The sequence below is a fragment of the Grampus griseus genome (assembly GCF_964374135.1).
Source record: "Grampus griseus genome assembly, chromosome: X".
NCBI lineage: Eukaryota > Metazoa > Chordata > Mammalia > Artiodactyla > Delphinidae > Grampus > Grampus griseus.
In genome coordinates, this window is record NC_138999.1 from 82,846,920 (window position 1) to 82,865,083 (window position 18,164).

The 18,164-nt window shown below is 34.8% G+C and overlaps 1 protein-coding gene across 1 annotated transcript in view; it reads left to right on the forward strand.

Moving 5' to 3' along the window:
* Positions 1–18,164, forward strand: part of DIAPH2 (diaphanous related formin 2) — a 628,603-nt gene that overhangs the window by 158,890 nt on the left and 451,549 nt on the right. The window contains exon 11 of the mRNA XM_082646850.1: positions 17,589–17,690. Coding sequence (XP_082502976.1) covers positions 17,589–17,690 — 102 coding nt within the window. The remainder of the gene's footprint in view (positions 1–17,588; positions 17,691–18,164) is intronic.

The following is an 18,164-nucleotide window of genomic DNA, read 5'->3' on the forward strand; positions in this document are numbered from 1 at the left end:
CCAAACTGTAAAGTTTTAAGGCAACAATGTGAACTCTCCCAGAATGATCAAGAATACCTGAGGGCAGAAGATTGAAGTAAGTTTTACAAAAAATCATTTGGGATTACTTTTCTAATATTTGGCTGTATGTATGCACTTCAAAGCATAGCATTAATAAAATGTAAGCCTATGTGCCCACATCACCAATATCTGTGAAGCCCGTTATTTATTCCTTCACTCCCGAAGAAGCCATTATTCTGAATATTGGGCTCATCATCTCATGCTTTTCTTTATGCTTTTATTACATATGGATATATATCCCTAAAATATATGCTTAGTTTTTGCCTTTTTTAAAACTTTGGATGAGTAGACTCATTCTGCATACATGTTATATTGTTAGATTTCTCACTTTTTTTTTTGAGATTCATCCATTTTGATGTATGTAGCTATTATTTTTTTCCATTTTTGCCATGCTACAGTGTTCCATAGTATGAATACGCCATGATTCATTTCCCCATTATCCTGTCAGTGAACATTTGGATTGTTCCTAGGTTTTTGTTTATTACTGTTGTTGTTATTGTTACCATTATCATTAAGACTGCCTGTACAAATAATATTGCCATGAATATTCTTATACACGTCTCTCAGTGCAAATTTTGAAGAGCTCCTCTAGATCAGTAGTTCTCAAAGTGTGACTGCTTCAACATCATCTGTGTACAGGTTAGGAAAGGATAATCTCCACCCCTAACCCAGACCTGCTGAATCAAACCAAAATGTGTGGGGCCCAGAAATCTTTGTTTAACTAGCCCTCCACGTGATTCCATAGCACACTATAGTTTGAGACTGATTCTAGTCTTTTTTTTACTTTTATTTATTTATTGTATTTTGGGCTGCGTTGGGTCTTCGTTGTCGTGCACAGGCTTTCTCTAGTTAGAGTGAGTGGGGGCTACTCTTCGTTACGGTGCACGGGCTTCTCATTGCGGTGGCTTCTCTTGTTGCGGAGCATGGGCTCTAGGCGCTTGGGCTTCAGTAGTTGTGGTGTGTGGGCTCAGTAGTTGTGACTCACAGGATCTAGAGCACAGGCTTAGTAGTTATGGCACATGGGCCTAATTGCTCCACGGCATGTGGGGTCTTCCCGGACCAGGGATCGAACCCATGTCCCCTGCATTGGCAGGCGGATTCTTAACCACTGTGCCACCAGGGAAGCCTTGATTCTAGTCTTATAATTACTGGGTTATGGCGTGTATGCTTCTTCAGCTTTACCAAGTAATGCCACATTAATTTCTGGAGTGCTTGTATTAATTTATCCTACTAACACTGTATGAGAATTCTCATTGCTTTAAATGAATAATTCTCAAACTCAGCTGTGCATTAGTATCATTAGGGAAACAGAAAAATACCATTGCCTTGACCAGATCAATTCAATCATAATTTGGGGGGATGGGACCCAGGTATCATTTTCCCCTTAGCTCTATTTGGATATAATTGATATTCCAAAAACTGTACTTATTTAGTGTATATAATTTGATGAGTTTAGACATATGCATATACCCATGAAACCATCACCACATCAAAGTAATAAACATGTCCTTTACCTACAAAAGTTTCCCTGTGTCCATTTAATTTTTTGTTTTTGTGATATGAACACATAACATAAGATCTACCTTCTTAACAAATTTTTAAGTGCACGATACCATGTTGTTAGTTATAGGCACAGTGTTGTACAGTAGATCTCTAGAACTTACTCATCGTGTATAACTGTAACTTTATAACCATTTAGCAATGCCTCATTTCACCCTCCTCTCATCCCTGACAATCATGATTCTGTTTTATGTGTCTATAAGTTTGCCTATTTTACATACTTCATTTAAATGAAGCAATGCAGTGTTTGTCCTTTTGTGACTAACTTATTTCACTTAGCGTAATGTCTTCTAGCTCCATCCATGTTGTCTCAGATGGTAGGGTTTCCTTCTTTTTTAAGGCTGCATAATATTCCAGTGTGTGTATTTATGTATGTATACACACACATACACACACACACACACACACACACACACACACACACATATCACTTTTTATCCATTTATCTGTCAGTGGACAGTTGAGTTTTTTTCCATATCTTGGCTACTGTGAATAATGCTGCAGTTAACATGGGTGTGCAGATATCTCCTCAAGATCCTTATTTCAATTATTTTGGATATATACCCAGAAGTGAGATTGCTGGATCATATGGTAATTTTATTTTTAGTATTTTGAGGCACTTCCATACTTTTTCCCATAGTGGCCACACTGTTTTGTATTTCTACCAACAGGGTACAAAGTTTGCAGTTTTCCCCAACCCTTACCAACACTTGTTATCTTTTGTTTTTTGTAATCGCCATTCTAACAGGTGTGAGGTGGTATCTAACTGTAATTTTGATTTGTGTTTCCCTGATTTGTATGTCTTTGGAGAAATGTCTGTTTAAGTCCGTTGTCCATTTTTTTTTTAACAGGGTTATTTAGTTTCTTGCTATTATATTGTAGAAATTCCTTGTATATTTTAGAAATTAACTCTTTATCAGATCTATGGTTTGCAAATATTTTCTCCCCCTTGGTTGCCTTTTCTGTTGATTATTTTCTTTGCTGTTCAGAGAAGCTCTTTAGTTTGATGTAGTCTCATTTGTTTCTTTTTGCTTTTTTTGCCCCTGCTTTTGGTGTCATATTCATGAAATTATTGCCAAGACCAAAATGATGCAATGATTCCTCTATGTTTTCAGGTCTTATGTTTAAGTGTTTAATCTACTTTGAGTTGATTTTTCTGTAAAGTGTAAAATAGAATTCCAGTTTCTTTTTTGTTGTTGTTGTTGTTATGTAGATACCCAGTTTTCTCAGCACTAAAATTTCCCCATCATGTATTCTTGAACCCTTGCCAAAGATCAGTTGCATGGATTTATTTATGGGCTCTCAATTTTTTTCCATATGTCTGTCTTTATGTCAGTACCATGCTGCTTTACTTACTATAGCTTTGTAGTATATTTTGAAATCAAGAAGTGAGATGATTCCACCTTTATTCATTTTTCTCCGTGTTGCTCTGGCCATTCTGCACACACCATCTTTTAAAGCTTCCAGGTTTATTTGTACGTGAAGATGGTATTGAAAACCAATGTTCTACACCGTGGGGAACACTTGATATTGTAGGAATTTTGTACTTTTGCCAGCCTGGCAGATGTGAATAGAGAATCTTATTTCTTGCATTCAAATTTTATTTTATTGAGTATGAATGAATTGAGCCCCTTTGGGACCATTTGTGGACCACTTATGGGCCATTTGTGTTTCCTCTTCTTTAAAATGCTTGATTCAGTCTTTTGTCCATTTAAAAAATCCTATTGTGTTGCTTATCTTTTTTTATTTGTTTCATCTGTGTTCTTGATATATTTGGAATAGTAATTTTTTTGTTGCTTACGTATTTGCAAATATTTTCCCATTTTCTTCTCTTTCCATTTTCTTCACGGTATCTTTTCATGAACATCTGTTGCTAATTTTAATGTAGTTTAATTCATCAGACTTTTCTTTTAGTTTTTGTGTCTTATTTAAGAAATTCCTGACTTATCTAAGGTCATGTAGGTATTCTCCTTCTATTTTCTTCTAAAAGTTTTAAGAAGATTGTCATTTACCTTAAATCTTTAATCTACCTGGAATTGATTTTTGTGTATACTGTAAGGAACAGATTTAATTTCGTTTTTTTACATATGAATAACTCTTGTGCCAGCATAATTTATTAAATAATCCATCTTTCCCCTAATTTTTGTAATGTTGCTTCTGTTATATATCATGTTTCCAAGTATGTATGGCTCTGTTTCTGGGGTTTCAGTTTTGGAATTCTGATCCATTGAACCATACATATGTCCCTGTACTAATATCACACACTCTTTAATTGTATAATTGTAATAATATTTGATATGTGCTGAGGGAAGTCAACCCATGTTCTTGTTGTTTTCCAATAATGTATTGATTATTCGCTCTTCATTCTGCCACATAAATTTTATAATCAGCTTGTCAAGCTCCAGCAACAACACAAACTTTGTTTGGGTATTTTACTGGAATTACATAAAGTCTCTGGTCAAATTTGGGTATATTGAGACCCATATGACATATGATTCTTCCTATTCTGGAACATGGCATGTGTGTCTATTTACTTACTTATCCATGACTTTCAAAAACCTTTTTTCACACTCCTAATTTATCTGTTGTTGATTCATATTTTGGTTATGTTTAAAATTTAACAGGTTAGACATTATTTTTGCTGACTCTTGCAGGTTTGCTTAGATTTACTCACATATTTAACTTACATGAATTACCTTCCTTTTCGTGTGACATAACTTCCTTCTAGGATCACTTTCTTACTGAAGCACATCTTTTTAAAGTACCTTTAGTGAGATTCTAGACATAGTAAGCAGTTTTTATTTGTTTGATATTGTATTTATTTCACCTTTTTTTATTAAAAGATATATTCAGTGGGTATGTAATTCTAGCTTGCAATTTTTTTTTTCTCAGCAGTATGAACAAATTATTGCACCATATTCTGGCTTCGATTATTGTTAAGCAAGCTGTAGTCTAAATTGACATTCCTTGGAGGTAACCTCTCTATTCTGTTTTTTGATTTTCTTTTTGTTTTTGGTGTTCTGTAGTTTTATTAAGGTGTGTCTTGGTGTGGATTTCTTTTTTTCATCCTTCTGTTTATCTTGATTCATTGGGCTTCTTGAATTTAAAAATTGTTCTGCTCCATCAATTCTGGAAAATTATTAGCCATTTTCATTTAGAATATTATCTTTCTCCCATGCTGTCTATTCTTGCCTTCTGTAACTCCAATTAAGCACATTTTGAACATTCTCACTCTGTTTGGGGTTTTTTTGATTGGTTATTTTTACATCTCTTTCGTATTTTATCTTTACATACTGTACTCCAGAGTATTTCTTTCAGGCCTGTCTTCCAGTTTACTAATTCTTTTGTGATATCTGCCTAACCACCTGTTTTACCTATCCAGTGAGTTTCTAATGTCACTTATTATATTTCTTATATCTAGAGATTCTTTGTTTATCGAATATTCTGTCTTATGTCTTTATAGGTCTAATTCTGTTGTTTGTTTTTGCTGACTCTTACTAATGTTTGTTTACTTCTTTCTGTATCATCTGTATTTTTATTGTGAACTAATGACTGCTGAGCCTTTATCTGTGGAAATATTTTGAAACTGAAGTTTAAAGGTACTTTCCTCCTTGGAAATTTGCATGAATGACTGCCAGTTATTTGGGAGCACTGCCAAAATGTAATCACATTAAATTAAATTCTCAGCATATTTTTTTTGACAACTAGGTATTTTAAATTCTGACCATAAACCTGCATGGGTGATGTCTTGTGGTTAGAGGTTTACAGGGAGTAACATCTTACTCCTAAACCCACAGTCAAGGCAAAAACAGACGAGATCCCGTACTCTTTTTCTCTATGGGTGGGCTTTGTTTTTGTTTTCTTTACAGTAAGCCCTTCACTGGGGAGATTATCTTTTGGGGTTTTAGATTTCCATCATGAACTGTTTGCCTATATCTTGTGAAAGGTCTAGGCTTTGTGTACCATCTTCTGTTTGAAGCCCATTAAAGCTAAAAACTCTAGAGCACTGGAAACTGGTAGATGTTCCTAGGGCAGTCTTGGCCTTCAGTGTTTGGTTATGTCTCTGCATTAATGCTTTCCTTTAGTTTTCTTTCTTTGAGGGGAGGTGGAGGGAGGTATTTCTTAATTTCTTGCATAGCTTAGCTTTTCATCTAAAGGTATTTTTAAGAATTTTAGGTGTTCTGTAAATTGACAGTCCCTAGGCAATTTGACTACCCAATTGACTAGGGTAACTAACCGACTAGAAACAGAAGTCTTTTCTAAAATATCTCGACAACTCTTTTATTGGGAAGTTTAGAGAAACATATTAGATAGTGCTAATATGCCACTATGTTCAGGTCAATGTGTTTTAAGTTCCACAGATGCCAAATGTTGTTTCTGCTTAGTTAAAAAACATGTACTTCCCTGGTAGCACAGTGGTTAAGAATCCACCTGCCAATACAGGGGTCGCAGGTTCGATCCGTGGTCCAGGAAGAGCCCATGTACTGCAGACCAACTAAGCCCGTGCACCACAACTACTGAGCCTGCGCTTTAGAGCACGTGAGCCACAACTACTGAAGCCCGCACACCTAGAGCCCGTGCTCTGCAACGAGAAGCCACTGCAATGAGAAGCCTGCGCACCGCAACGAAGAGTAGCCCCCGCTCCCCACAACTAGGGAAAGCCTGCACGTAGCAACAAAGACCCAATGCAGCCAAAAATAAAAAAATCAATCAATAAATTAAAAAACAAAACAAAACATTTTTTCAGCTTGACATGGATGCTTGATGTGTCAAAAAATGTCCAGAGTATTAGATGCTTCACATTGACTGTCTGGTTCTTTAATCAAAGGCATAACTATATACTTCTACATTTGTTTTGGATGCAGGTGTCTATAACCAGTACTTATATGAAAACTGGGAAATAAATACTTAACAATAGCTTGTCATGTATGTTTCTATTACAACTCTTTTTGAACTAATTGGAATGATTTACTGGTATTATGATGATCTTCGAAATAGAAGCAACCTTGCGTTTGTGTGTGGATTGTCTTCCTAGACAGTGAAGTGTTTCTACCTTTGGATTTGCATAGGAGTGGTAGCATTCTGATGTGGCATGATTCATTTAATGATATGGCCATTCTGTTAGTGTGCTAGTTTTCATAGTCTGCATAGGCTTGCATTGTTCCATATGCCCAAACAAAAATTGTGGAGGAGAAACACTGAGTTCTTAATGTGAAATGATTGGATATTGCATTAGCATGCACCTGTATATTTGAGTGAAATTTCCAGATTGTCCTTTGGGATATTTCACATAAAGTACATTGCACTATTCTCATTTCAAGACCTGTGAAATGTTAGCACCCTTCAAACTCTATAGTTAATTGTAGATAGGTGTCTTGACTGTTATGGTAGGATTCAGCTTTGGTTAACATCTATATATAATATTTAATAGTAATGCATCTTTGCATTAGTTTGTCATGGCCATGATAAGGGGATATCTAATGAAAGCAGAATGTAGCGTAAACAGGATATTGTATACCTGTTACCTATTTTAGCTAATACAAATCTTCTATTAAATATCTGAGAATATCAGTTTGTTTTCTTATAATGAGAAGATATTTTATGTTTAATTTGAAATATGTTAATTTAAAATATATGAGGGCTATATAATTTATAAAGGAATGTTAATAACGTGGATATTGTTTGTATTATACTTAGGCAGAATATATTACATTTAGACACAGCCATACCCACCTCATATGCTATTCAGTATTCATAGTCATTCATTCTGTATGTTCTATATTTTGTTTAATTCTTAAAATCACCTTTTAGGTTTAATATGATTTCGAAGTTTTATTTTTGAGTACAGAGTGGGACATAAACAAAATAGAAGATAATTAGCATCAAAAGAATGAATGCTTTTAGTAATAATCTTTCAGATTAATTGTAAATCATGTTAATTATTTTAGAAGGCAATACATTTCATCTGCAAATAGGATCATGACATTAGTGGGAGTTGAAATTTTTATATACAAAGTAGTCACAATTTTTCTTTTTATAATTATAGAAGTTATAAATATATCTGCGATCTCCATTAATCTAATACAAAATGAGAACACTTTGAGGAATTTAATTGAAGTTAAATTAGGAAAGTTTAGATACATACGATTTCCATAGCCCAGATTTTTGGCTGTACAATGTAAAAGAAGGGTTGAACCCAAAAGAGATTTTGACAGAAAGAACCATCAGAACTTGTGACTGAGTGACAAATGCCAGTTTGAAAGCTTAGAAGGTGGAGAGGATGCCAGTCCTGTTGGTAGAATAGGGCCTTTAGGAGAAGCTGATAAGAGGTAGGGATGAGGGGTCAGAGTGAGGATGGATTCTCCTTTAGATTTGTTGAATTTGAGTTAACGATGGGACATCTAGATGGGACGGACTGTCAATTAGAAACATGGAACTTAGAGATGGACAGGAGTAGTGAGGGCTGGAGCTGTTCATTTGGTGTTATTAGCGCTGAGGTGTTACTGAAAAGTTTTCCTACCTGGGCCAAGTTGAAGATCAAATAGGTAGGAAACCTGTAAAAGGCTGCCTCTTTGTAAGATGTAAATGTCATACTCCAAGGTCATGAATTTTCTCATCATGTTTTCAATGCTTGTATTTTCTTTAATCAACTAATATTTTTTTAAAGGAGTGGCTCCATGAAAAGGTCTAGAAAATCTCCCACTGAATGCTTGAGGCCATTTAATCAACATTTTAACATACTTTAGCAGACTCTTAGAGTCTGTTTTAGGGGTTACAGAAATGTTAAGAATTTCAAATCAAAAGGAGAGAATTGTAGCATGACCACCTGACAAGAAATGTATTTAGGGTCAAATGCAACAAATTACTGTCAGTCATATGTTGATTATGGTTTCACTGTGTAGAGAGGAGTATACACAGTCCTTCTGGACCTGTAATCTTCGTCAGGGCAGAATCTCTAGTGGTTAACGTGGTGGTAAGCACATAGTCGGCAGCCAGTATATATTAGCTGAACGATGGATGAAACACAAAATAAATACAGAACTAGGCCCAGCATCAAAGTGTGTGCCATTTAACTCAAAGCAAAGAACAAGAACACATGAATGTGATTTCAGAACATGAAAGTACACACACAATTTAAGACATGCCATGAGAAAGTGTTGAAAAACATACAATAAATTACAGTAGTTAAGGGATTGAGTTTTTTGACCAGGCAAAATAGGAGGAGGGTTACGTTAATATCACAGAGATTTATACAAGACTTCGGAGAAACATTTCTTATCTGGGTTTTTCTACAAAATAAAGTATTTGATGACATAAGTTAAAATAACACATATATATGTGTATATATATATATATATATATATATATATATATATATATCTCCTATATATAAATAGAATCCTGTGTATAGATATAAATAAACATATATTTATATATGCTCTGTAATAGTATAATTTTAAAAGGAAAAAATAATACATTTTTAAAAAGAAATTTTGGCCCCAGTCCATTTACGTGGGGAATGATAGACTTAATCACAGTGAACCTAACTTGGCTTTCCTACTGCTAAAAAGACTTAATGAGATATAAGCTAAAAAAGAAAGGTTATGTTTTGGCAAGAAGGAAAGGGCATTATGGTTCAATACCTTCACTTAACTAACCTTTAAGTATGCAATTAACATTTAAAGGAAATAAAGTTTTGAAAGTATTATAGAGTAATTGCAGAAATGTAAAAAGGAGTTAAAAGCCTATGGTCTGTTAGGAGAAATCCCTTCAGATAACTGTGACAGTCATCAGAAAGTGAATTTGTGATGTGTAAAAGAGGAAGAAAAATCTGCTCATTTGGTGACATGATTACTGCTTTCCCCTTTGTTGTTTTCTCTGTGAACTTCAGCTCATTGACATTTTCTAGGATGAAATTTTCATACTGACCTAGAATTGATCTTTTAAACACAAATCGTACAATATTTGAAAGAAGATGCCCGGTATTAAGCAGGAACAGCAGGAAGGAAAACTAGACGGGTTGAAACTTTACAGGATATTTGCCTATTAACTCACAGTTTGCCAGAATTTAAGTTGTACTTAAAAATTTATAATTCCTAGCTTCTGCTATTATGAACAGCTTTTCCCTTACAGTATAGAGGGTGTCTGAAGTCATCTTTGCAATTTATTTACCGATCATAAGTAGCGATAGTATCAATAGGGCAGCTAAAGTCAAAAGCTATTTACAGTTGTTTAAGTACAGAGTCCTTGGGCAATATGACTTTTAAACACTAGCCCAGTCCACATCTGTTCACATGTGTTTTGCTTCCTCTTGTTCCTAGCTGCTGTTGCAGGACCTTAATTCTTTTTAAAAACTACCTACATTAGATGTTTCTATGGCTCTCAGGGAATATCTTCCACATCTCATGAACTAATTTTGTCAGCTTCCATGTAGCTGCTGTGGGTGATTTTCTTCATTTCCTTCTTTGAACCCTTTTCTAAGGACCACTATATGTGGGGAGAGGGGAGGAGGTTCTCACGGGGCACAGGTGGTATGCACTGAAGCCCTCTCGATGCCAAGGGTGTGGAGTGTCCTGTGGCAAAATACAGAAACATGTGTTTCTTCCCTTGTCTCCTTTTTTAACATCCTTGATCTGGGGGATACCCAAGCCATGCTCATCACACAGCTCCCCTTTCCACAGCATTCAGACATATGACTCTGTTGGGGGTGGGTAGGCCAGGCCTGGATACACATTCAAGAAACACATGTACTATGCTCAGAATCACCCTGATCCTTTCCAAAATGTAGGCTTTCTTACTGGGCCCAGCCTGACTACATGATACACACTTCCCTTCTGTTAGGTGGGACATTTCTCTTCCAGGAGGCCTTACAAATAGACTTCCAACTGACTCCAAGGACTGTCCACATTAGTCTCAAACTGTGCCTTGAACATCTGTTTTCTCTCTTGACATGCTATTGAGCAGGTGAAGGGGATAGAGGCAAATGAGTACCACTATGTCTCTCTCTCCTCTGTCTTCTAATCCTCCTTTCTCTTCTATTCAGGAATTGATGGGCATGAAAACATTATTAATGTCTGATCTTATACTCCATTTTGTCTATAAAGTCCAGTATGTATGGGAAGAAAATCAGGTATCTTTATGTATTGGCTGTGATGGCCACTTGCAACACGGGGTTCTAGAGGTAGTGGGCTCATTAAGCAATAAGTCCTATAAAGTAGTCTGCATCTGCCACGCATTGGGAGAGTGTTACTCTAAGCCTTATTTGCAAATAGAACCCACTAAGCACTGGCAGTTATATAAGCTTGTAACTCAGTCAGAAGACCATATCCAGAATCAGAATACATCTAAGCCCACCGAATGTGTTCAATATTTCATATAGCTAAACAGAGAAAGAAAAGATATGTCACCTACGGTGGAGCCTGTGCTGTAAAGATGACTTAACAGGTTATCTACAGCTGGAAGAGAAGCAAAATAACAACAACTTTCACATTCAGAGCTAGAATTCTGTTTTAGACTTGATTCATTCTGTAATAGTTATTTTCACAGTTAAAACTTAAAATTGAGGTGGAGAGTTTGAAATATGCAGAATTGATATTTTTAATAATTATATTAATGTTCTTAATCTTTCTAATTGAGTTTCCCTGTTGGGAAAATTATACAAGTTACCAATCTGATTCTTTGTTTTTCTTAATAACATACTTCACAAAAAGTCCCATTAACAGAGAAAAAATTTTAAAAACAATTTATATACATCAGAAATATTCTAGAAAAATAGAAATAACACCTTGGTATTGACTTACCTTTTCATTCTATAAAAGAAAATGATATTAATGAAGCAAAATAGTAGATGTTCTTAATTTCATTTGATTATATGTTTATATTGTTATATCAACATCGATATTTCTTTTAAGTCAAAGGACGTGATATTTTAAGTCTTTGGTCTCATCAGTTACACAGTCGGTGCCATTGCAGGTGTAGAGCTTAGTGGAAACACAGAATTAGTGGGAGGAGAGAAAAGATAAATGGAGAGAACAAAAGAGGACTTAAAGTAGACATGATACACTTGTTTCCTGTGGGACTTATAAGGCTATATGTTGTCTACTCTTTTTTTTTTTTTGATCTGGAAACATCAATAATATACAGTGTACCATTTAACCTATTTTAATTGTACAATTTAAGTGGTGTTAAGTATATTTACAGTGTTGTTCAAACGTCACCACTATTTTCAGAACTTTTTTATCATCCTAAAAGAAACTCTATACCTTTTAAGCAGTAACTCCCCATTCCCTTCTGCCCCTAGCCCCTGGTAACCTCTGTTCTACTGTCTCTAAGAATTTGTCTGTTCTAGATACCACACATAAGTGGGTTCATACATTATTTGTCCTTTTTTGTCTATCTTATTTCACTAAGCGAAATATTTTCAAGACTCATCTATGGGCTTCCCTGGTGGCGCAGTGGTTGAGGGTCTGCCTGCCGATGCAGGGGACACGGGTTCGTGCCCCGGTCCGGGAAGATCCCATGTGCCGCGGAGCAGCTGGGCCCGTGAGCCATGGCCGCTGAGCCTGTGCGTCCGGAGCCTGTGCTCCGCAGCGGGAGAGGCCACAGCAGTGAGAGGCCCGCGTACCGCAAAAATTAAAAAAATAAAAATAAAAAAAAAGATTCATCCATGTTTTAGCATGGATCAAAACTTCCTTTTTTGGCTGAATAACATTCTGTTGTATGTACATACCACATTTATCAATGCATCTGTTGATGGACAAGTAGGTTGTTTCTACCTGCTGGCTATTGAATAATGATGCTATGGACATTTGTGTAGAGGTATCTGTTTGAGACGCTGTTTTCAGTTGTTTTTGATACATACCTAGGAGTGGAATTGTGGGGTCATACGGTAGTTCTATGTTTAATTTCTAAGAAACCACCAAACTGTTTTCCACAGTGCTGGTGCCATTTTACATTCCAACCAGCAATGCATGAGGGTTCCTATTTTAACACATCCTCACCAACACTTGTTATTTCCCATTTTTTTGGCAATAGCTATTCTAGTGTGCGTGAAATGGTATCTCATTGTGGGTGCTTTAAAAAATGCTATTATAAATGGAATTGTTTTCTTAATTTGCCTCCAGATTGTTTATTGATGGTACATAGAAATACAACTGATTTTTGTGTGCTGATTATGTATCTTGAAACTTTGCTGAATTCATTTATTAGCTCTATCAGTATTTTTGGTGGATTATTTTTGGTGGATTATTTAGTGTTTTCTGCATATAAAATCATGCCACCTGTAAACAGTGACAGTTTTTTTTTTTTTTTTCTTTTACAATTTAGATGCCTTTTATTTCTCTTTCTTGCCTAATTTCTCTGGTTAGAACTTCCAGTACTATGATGGATAGACATGGTGTAAGCAGGCATCCTTGCCTTGTTCTTGTTCTTAACAGATATGCTTTCAGTCTTTCACCATTGAGTATGATGTTAACTGTGACTTTTTCATATACGACCTTTATCATATTGAGAAAGCTTCCTTTTACTCCTAGTTTAAAGAGTATTTTTTTCTCACAAATGTGTGTTGGATTTTGTCAAACGCTTTTCATGCATTAGTTGAAATGATCATGTGAGGGTTTTTTTTCCCTTCATTCTATTAATGTGGTATATTATATTGATTGGTTTTTGTATGTTGAATCACCCCTGCATTCCAACTATTGTTTTACAACTGTCTGTTTCTTCCTTCAATTCTGTCAATTTTTACTTCATATATTTTGGAGCTCTGTTCTTAGATGTGAATATGTTTATAATTATATCTTCTTGATAGGTTGAAACTTTTATTAATATATAATATCTTGTTTGTTATCATTTTGTGATTTAAAGTCTATTTAGTTTGACAATAAAATAGACACCTCAGCTTTTTTGTTTTTTTGGTTACTGTTTATATGCAATATCTTTTTCCATCCTTTTCAACAACGTTTTGTCTTTTTATTGAAAGTGAGTCTCATGTAGACTGCATATAGAAGATATGTGTTTTTATTTATTTATTTACTTGTTTTATTGAGGTATAATTGACACATAGCATATCAATTTCAGGTGTACAACATAACGATTCAGTACTTGTATAATTGTAACATGATCACCACAATATGTCACCATACATATAGAAATTTTCTTCTTTTTTTTTTCTTGTGATGAGAACTTTTAAGATCTACTGTCTTAGAACTCTCAAATATGCAATACAGTATTAATAACTATAGTCACCATGCCGTATGTTACATCCCCATGTCTTGTTTCATAGCTGGAAGTTTGTCCCTTTTGACCCCACTTCACCTATTTTGCTCCCCACCCCCCAACTCCAGCAACCACCAGTCTGTTCTCTGCATCTATCAACTTGGTTTTTGGTTGTTGTTTTGTTTTTGTTTCTTGAGAGTCCACATATAAATCAGATCATATGGTAGTTGTCTTTCTCTGTCTGACTTATTTCACTTAGTATAATGCCCTCAAGGTCCATCTGTGTTGTTGCAAGTGGCAAGATTTCATTCTTTTTTTAGGGCTGAATAGTATTCCATTGTGGCATGCATGCACGCATGCGTGCATGCTTGTGTGTGTTGTATCATCTTCTTTATTCATTCATCCATTAATGGACACAGGTTGTTTTCATATCTTGGAAATTGTAAATAATAGTGCATTGAACATGGGCATACTGATATCTCTTTGATATAGTCACTTCATTTTCTTCAGATATATACCCAGAAGTGGAATTGCTGGATTATATGATAGTTCTTTTTAAAATTTTTTGAGGAACCTCCTTACTGTTTTCCATAGTGCCTGTACAAATTTACATTCCCACCAAGAGTACATAATATTTGTTTGTTTTTAAATCTGTTCTGCAAAACTCTTTCTTTTAATTGGAGGGTTTAATTCATTTACATTTAAATTAATTATTCATAAGGAAGGGCTTTTTTCTGCCATTTTCTGTATGTCTTACATGTTTTTGTTCCTTAATTTCTCTATTATTATCTATTTTTGTAGTTAGTTGTGTTTTTTTTTTTTGTAGCCTACTATTTTGATTCTTCTCTTTATTCTGTGTAATTTTTAGTTATTTTCTTAGTAATTACCTTAGGGATTAAAATTAACATCTTAAACTTATAACAACCTAGTCTTAATAATAAAAACTTAACTTCAATAATAATATATAAACACTGTGTTCCTGTACATTTTTCTCCCTTTATATTGCTGTTGTCATAGATTACATGTTTATACATTATATGCCCATTAACAAAGATTTCTAATTATTGTTTTTTGCACTTTACTTTTAAATCATATAGAATAAAAAAGAGGAGTTACAAACCAAAGTACAGTAACATTGACTTTTATATTTATCTATGTAGTTACCTTGCTCTTTATTTCTTCTTATGTCTTTGAGTTACTTTTTGGTGTCATTTCATTTCTGCTTGTAGGACCTCCTTTAGTATTTCTGGCAGGACAGGTTTGCTAGCAATAAATTATCTCTTTTGTTGTTGTTATTGTTAATTTGGGAATGTCTTAGTTTTTCATTCTTGGAGGAGGATGGTTTGGTGGATATAAAATTCTTATTGATAGTCATTTATTTCAGCACTTTAAATATAACCTTTTGACTCCTATGGGAGAAATATATTAATCCTGTTGAGGATCTATTAAATGTGACAATTCACTTCCCTGTTGCTGCTTTAAAAATTCTTTTTCTACATTTTGACAGTTTAATTAGGAAGTGTCTCAGAGTGGACCTCTTTGATGTCCTGCTTGGAGTTAATGAGCTTTTTGGATGTGAATATTTATGTATTTCATCAGAGTTAGGAAGTTTTCAACCATTATTTCTTCATATATTTTTTCTGCCCCTTTCTCTTCTGGGAATCCTGTGATGTACATGTTGGTGTGCTTGGTGTCTCACAGATCCCTCAGGCTCTGTTTATTTTTCTTCATTCTTTTATCTTTCTGTTCCTCAGACTGAATCATTTTGATTTCCTTATCTTCAGGTTCATCAATCCTTTCTTCTGCCTGCTCAAATTTGCTGTGGAACCCCTCTAGTAAATTTTTCATTTCAGTTATTGTACTTTTCACTTCCAGAATTTCTTTTGGATTCCTTTCTGTAATTTCTATATCTTTATTGATATTCTCATTCTGTTCATAACATCATCCTCCTGATTTCCTTTAGTTATTTGTCCATAGTTTCCTTTAGCTCATTAAGCATGTTTAAGACAGTTGATTTAATATTTTTGACTAATAACTTTAAAGTCTGAGCTTCTTTAGGGATAGTTTCTGTCAAATTCTTTTTTTTTTTCCCCTTCACAGGCCCCGTTTCCTGTTTCTTCACGTGCTTTGTAATTTTTTTTTGAGAACTAGACATTTGAATATACTATAACTCTGGAATCTGATTCTGCCACTCCTTACAGACTGCTGATTTTTGTTTGCTGAGAGTGGTAGTGTGTATTCCTTCTGTGTGGTCATTGCAGTTTTGGTTTCATTATCTCTTCTGTCAGCCAGTGACCTGACAAAGATTTCCTTAAATATCTGGTTCCAAAAAGCAGGAGAGGTGTTTCTATCTGTTTAAATCTTCCAATAGATGCCATCAGGGAAAGCTGCTGCAACCAGAGAATGTTGAAACCAAGGTAAGCATCTGCCAAACCAACCAAAACTCAGATCTCCAAATTTCGGAGAACAAGGTCCCCACGGCTCACCCTGGCATCAGCCGTCCCCTTTGGAAACTCAGGCACTATCTTCACAGTGGTGCTGAGGAATAGTATATGGTATCTGTTTTATGCATGTCATTCTCTTACCAGAGTCTCTCTTTATCAAACACTTCCCTTGTTGGAATTATCCAGTCAGGTTCCACAGTTCTGAAATAGTTTATTAAATCACTCTTTCCAGCTCAGTGGCTGCTTTGATGGAGGGATCAATCTCTGGAGCTTCCTTCTCTGCCATTTTTCATCAACTCTACTTTCTTAAATCTTTGTTTCCTGCTTTTTTCCCTTTTATATGCCTTTTTAAATTCCATACAGATCCCCAAAACATTGGTTGCAGGTTAATGTGATGATAGTTAGAACTGTACCAAAGTCCAAGATAAGCTAGGTTGAGAAGAATTCATTAATTTTGATTCTCTTAGGCATCAGACTTGAACATGCATCAGACTTCATCACTTTTTCTTGGTTCTCCATTAAAGTTGGGATGTATTATGTATTTAAGTACAGATATTGTATATATATTCAAGTTGTTCTGAAAGGTAGTTTTAATGTGCTTGAATATTTTAGTTGGCCTGCACACTTGTCCCTCAGACTCAGTGTTTGACTCTTATGTGGCCAGCTGTGAGGTGGTAAAGCTGAAGTAGCTGGGAAAATGATGTATGGACTTTAGGGGCCAAGGCTAGGCTTGTTTCTTGATAATTGTATTGGAAATTAGGAATCACATAGAAGAACAGAATAGAAAAAAAGAAAAAAAAATGCAGATATTGTAAATAATGGGATATTAATTTTTACAGGCTTGGTGTGGTTTATAAGATTGAAGATGATTCCCAATTTTGCCAATTATGAAGACTAGAGTTGATTATTATTATTGCCCATGAGTTAATTCTACATAGTATTTTCCTGTTTTTTATATAGATTGACTAATTACCAGGACAGGAAATAAAACTTAAAAAGTATGCTATGTGTTTAAGGCCCAGAAAGTTAGTCAGTTTTGGATTGTTATTTATTGTCATATGATTTTTTAATTTCACATTTATGTACTGTAGTGCATAGACACCAAACATGTTTATGTATTTATTCACATTAAATTGTCGTTCATTTTTTGGTTAAGTTTTTGGGGAGAAGGGGAAGATACACTGGTACTATGGCAGAACCACAATCAGAAATTTATCCGCTTTTCTAGTTAATCACTTTTAGAGTTGCTAATGCATGTTTAATAATCCTAATCATGAAATACTAAACTTTTATGCTTTTATTTCTTTTTAGAACCTTATAAAACATCTTCCTGAGCAGAAGGTACTCAGTGAATTAGCACAGCTGAAGAATGAATATGATGACCTTTGTGAGCCTGAACAGTTTGGAGTTGTGGTATGTATCTAGTCTAAGGGCCCACAAACTCAGCTTGGAGGTAACACTTATCAGAAACAGTGGAAAAAAAAGGCATTTCAATCGTTGATATTTTTTTCTACTGTATAATAACTACATAACTTAATATAACATTAGCTGTCAGGAAAAAAAAATCCTTGTTTATTATTTATAATATTATTGAAAACTAAAGAAATTAAGTTTTACATTATGAAATACCTCTAGACATCTCGTGGGCCTTCCTCTATATCAGTGCTGATATTAATATATGAAAATAATACATATTATTGTATTGACTGTTTTTTCTTCTATTTAGATCTTGATGCTAGAATTTAGCCCTAAAAGAGTTAGGCTAAGAATAAGCGTGGGAACTAGATAATTAGTAATGTTCTGGAGACTGTTTTCTGTGGTATATATTGTATTAGAAAAAGCACAAGAATTTTCAGATATCCCATAGAGTGTCATTAATTGATTGAA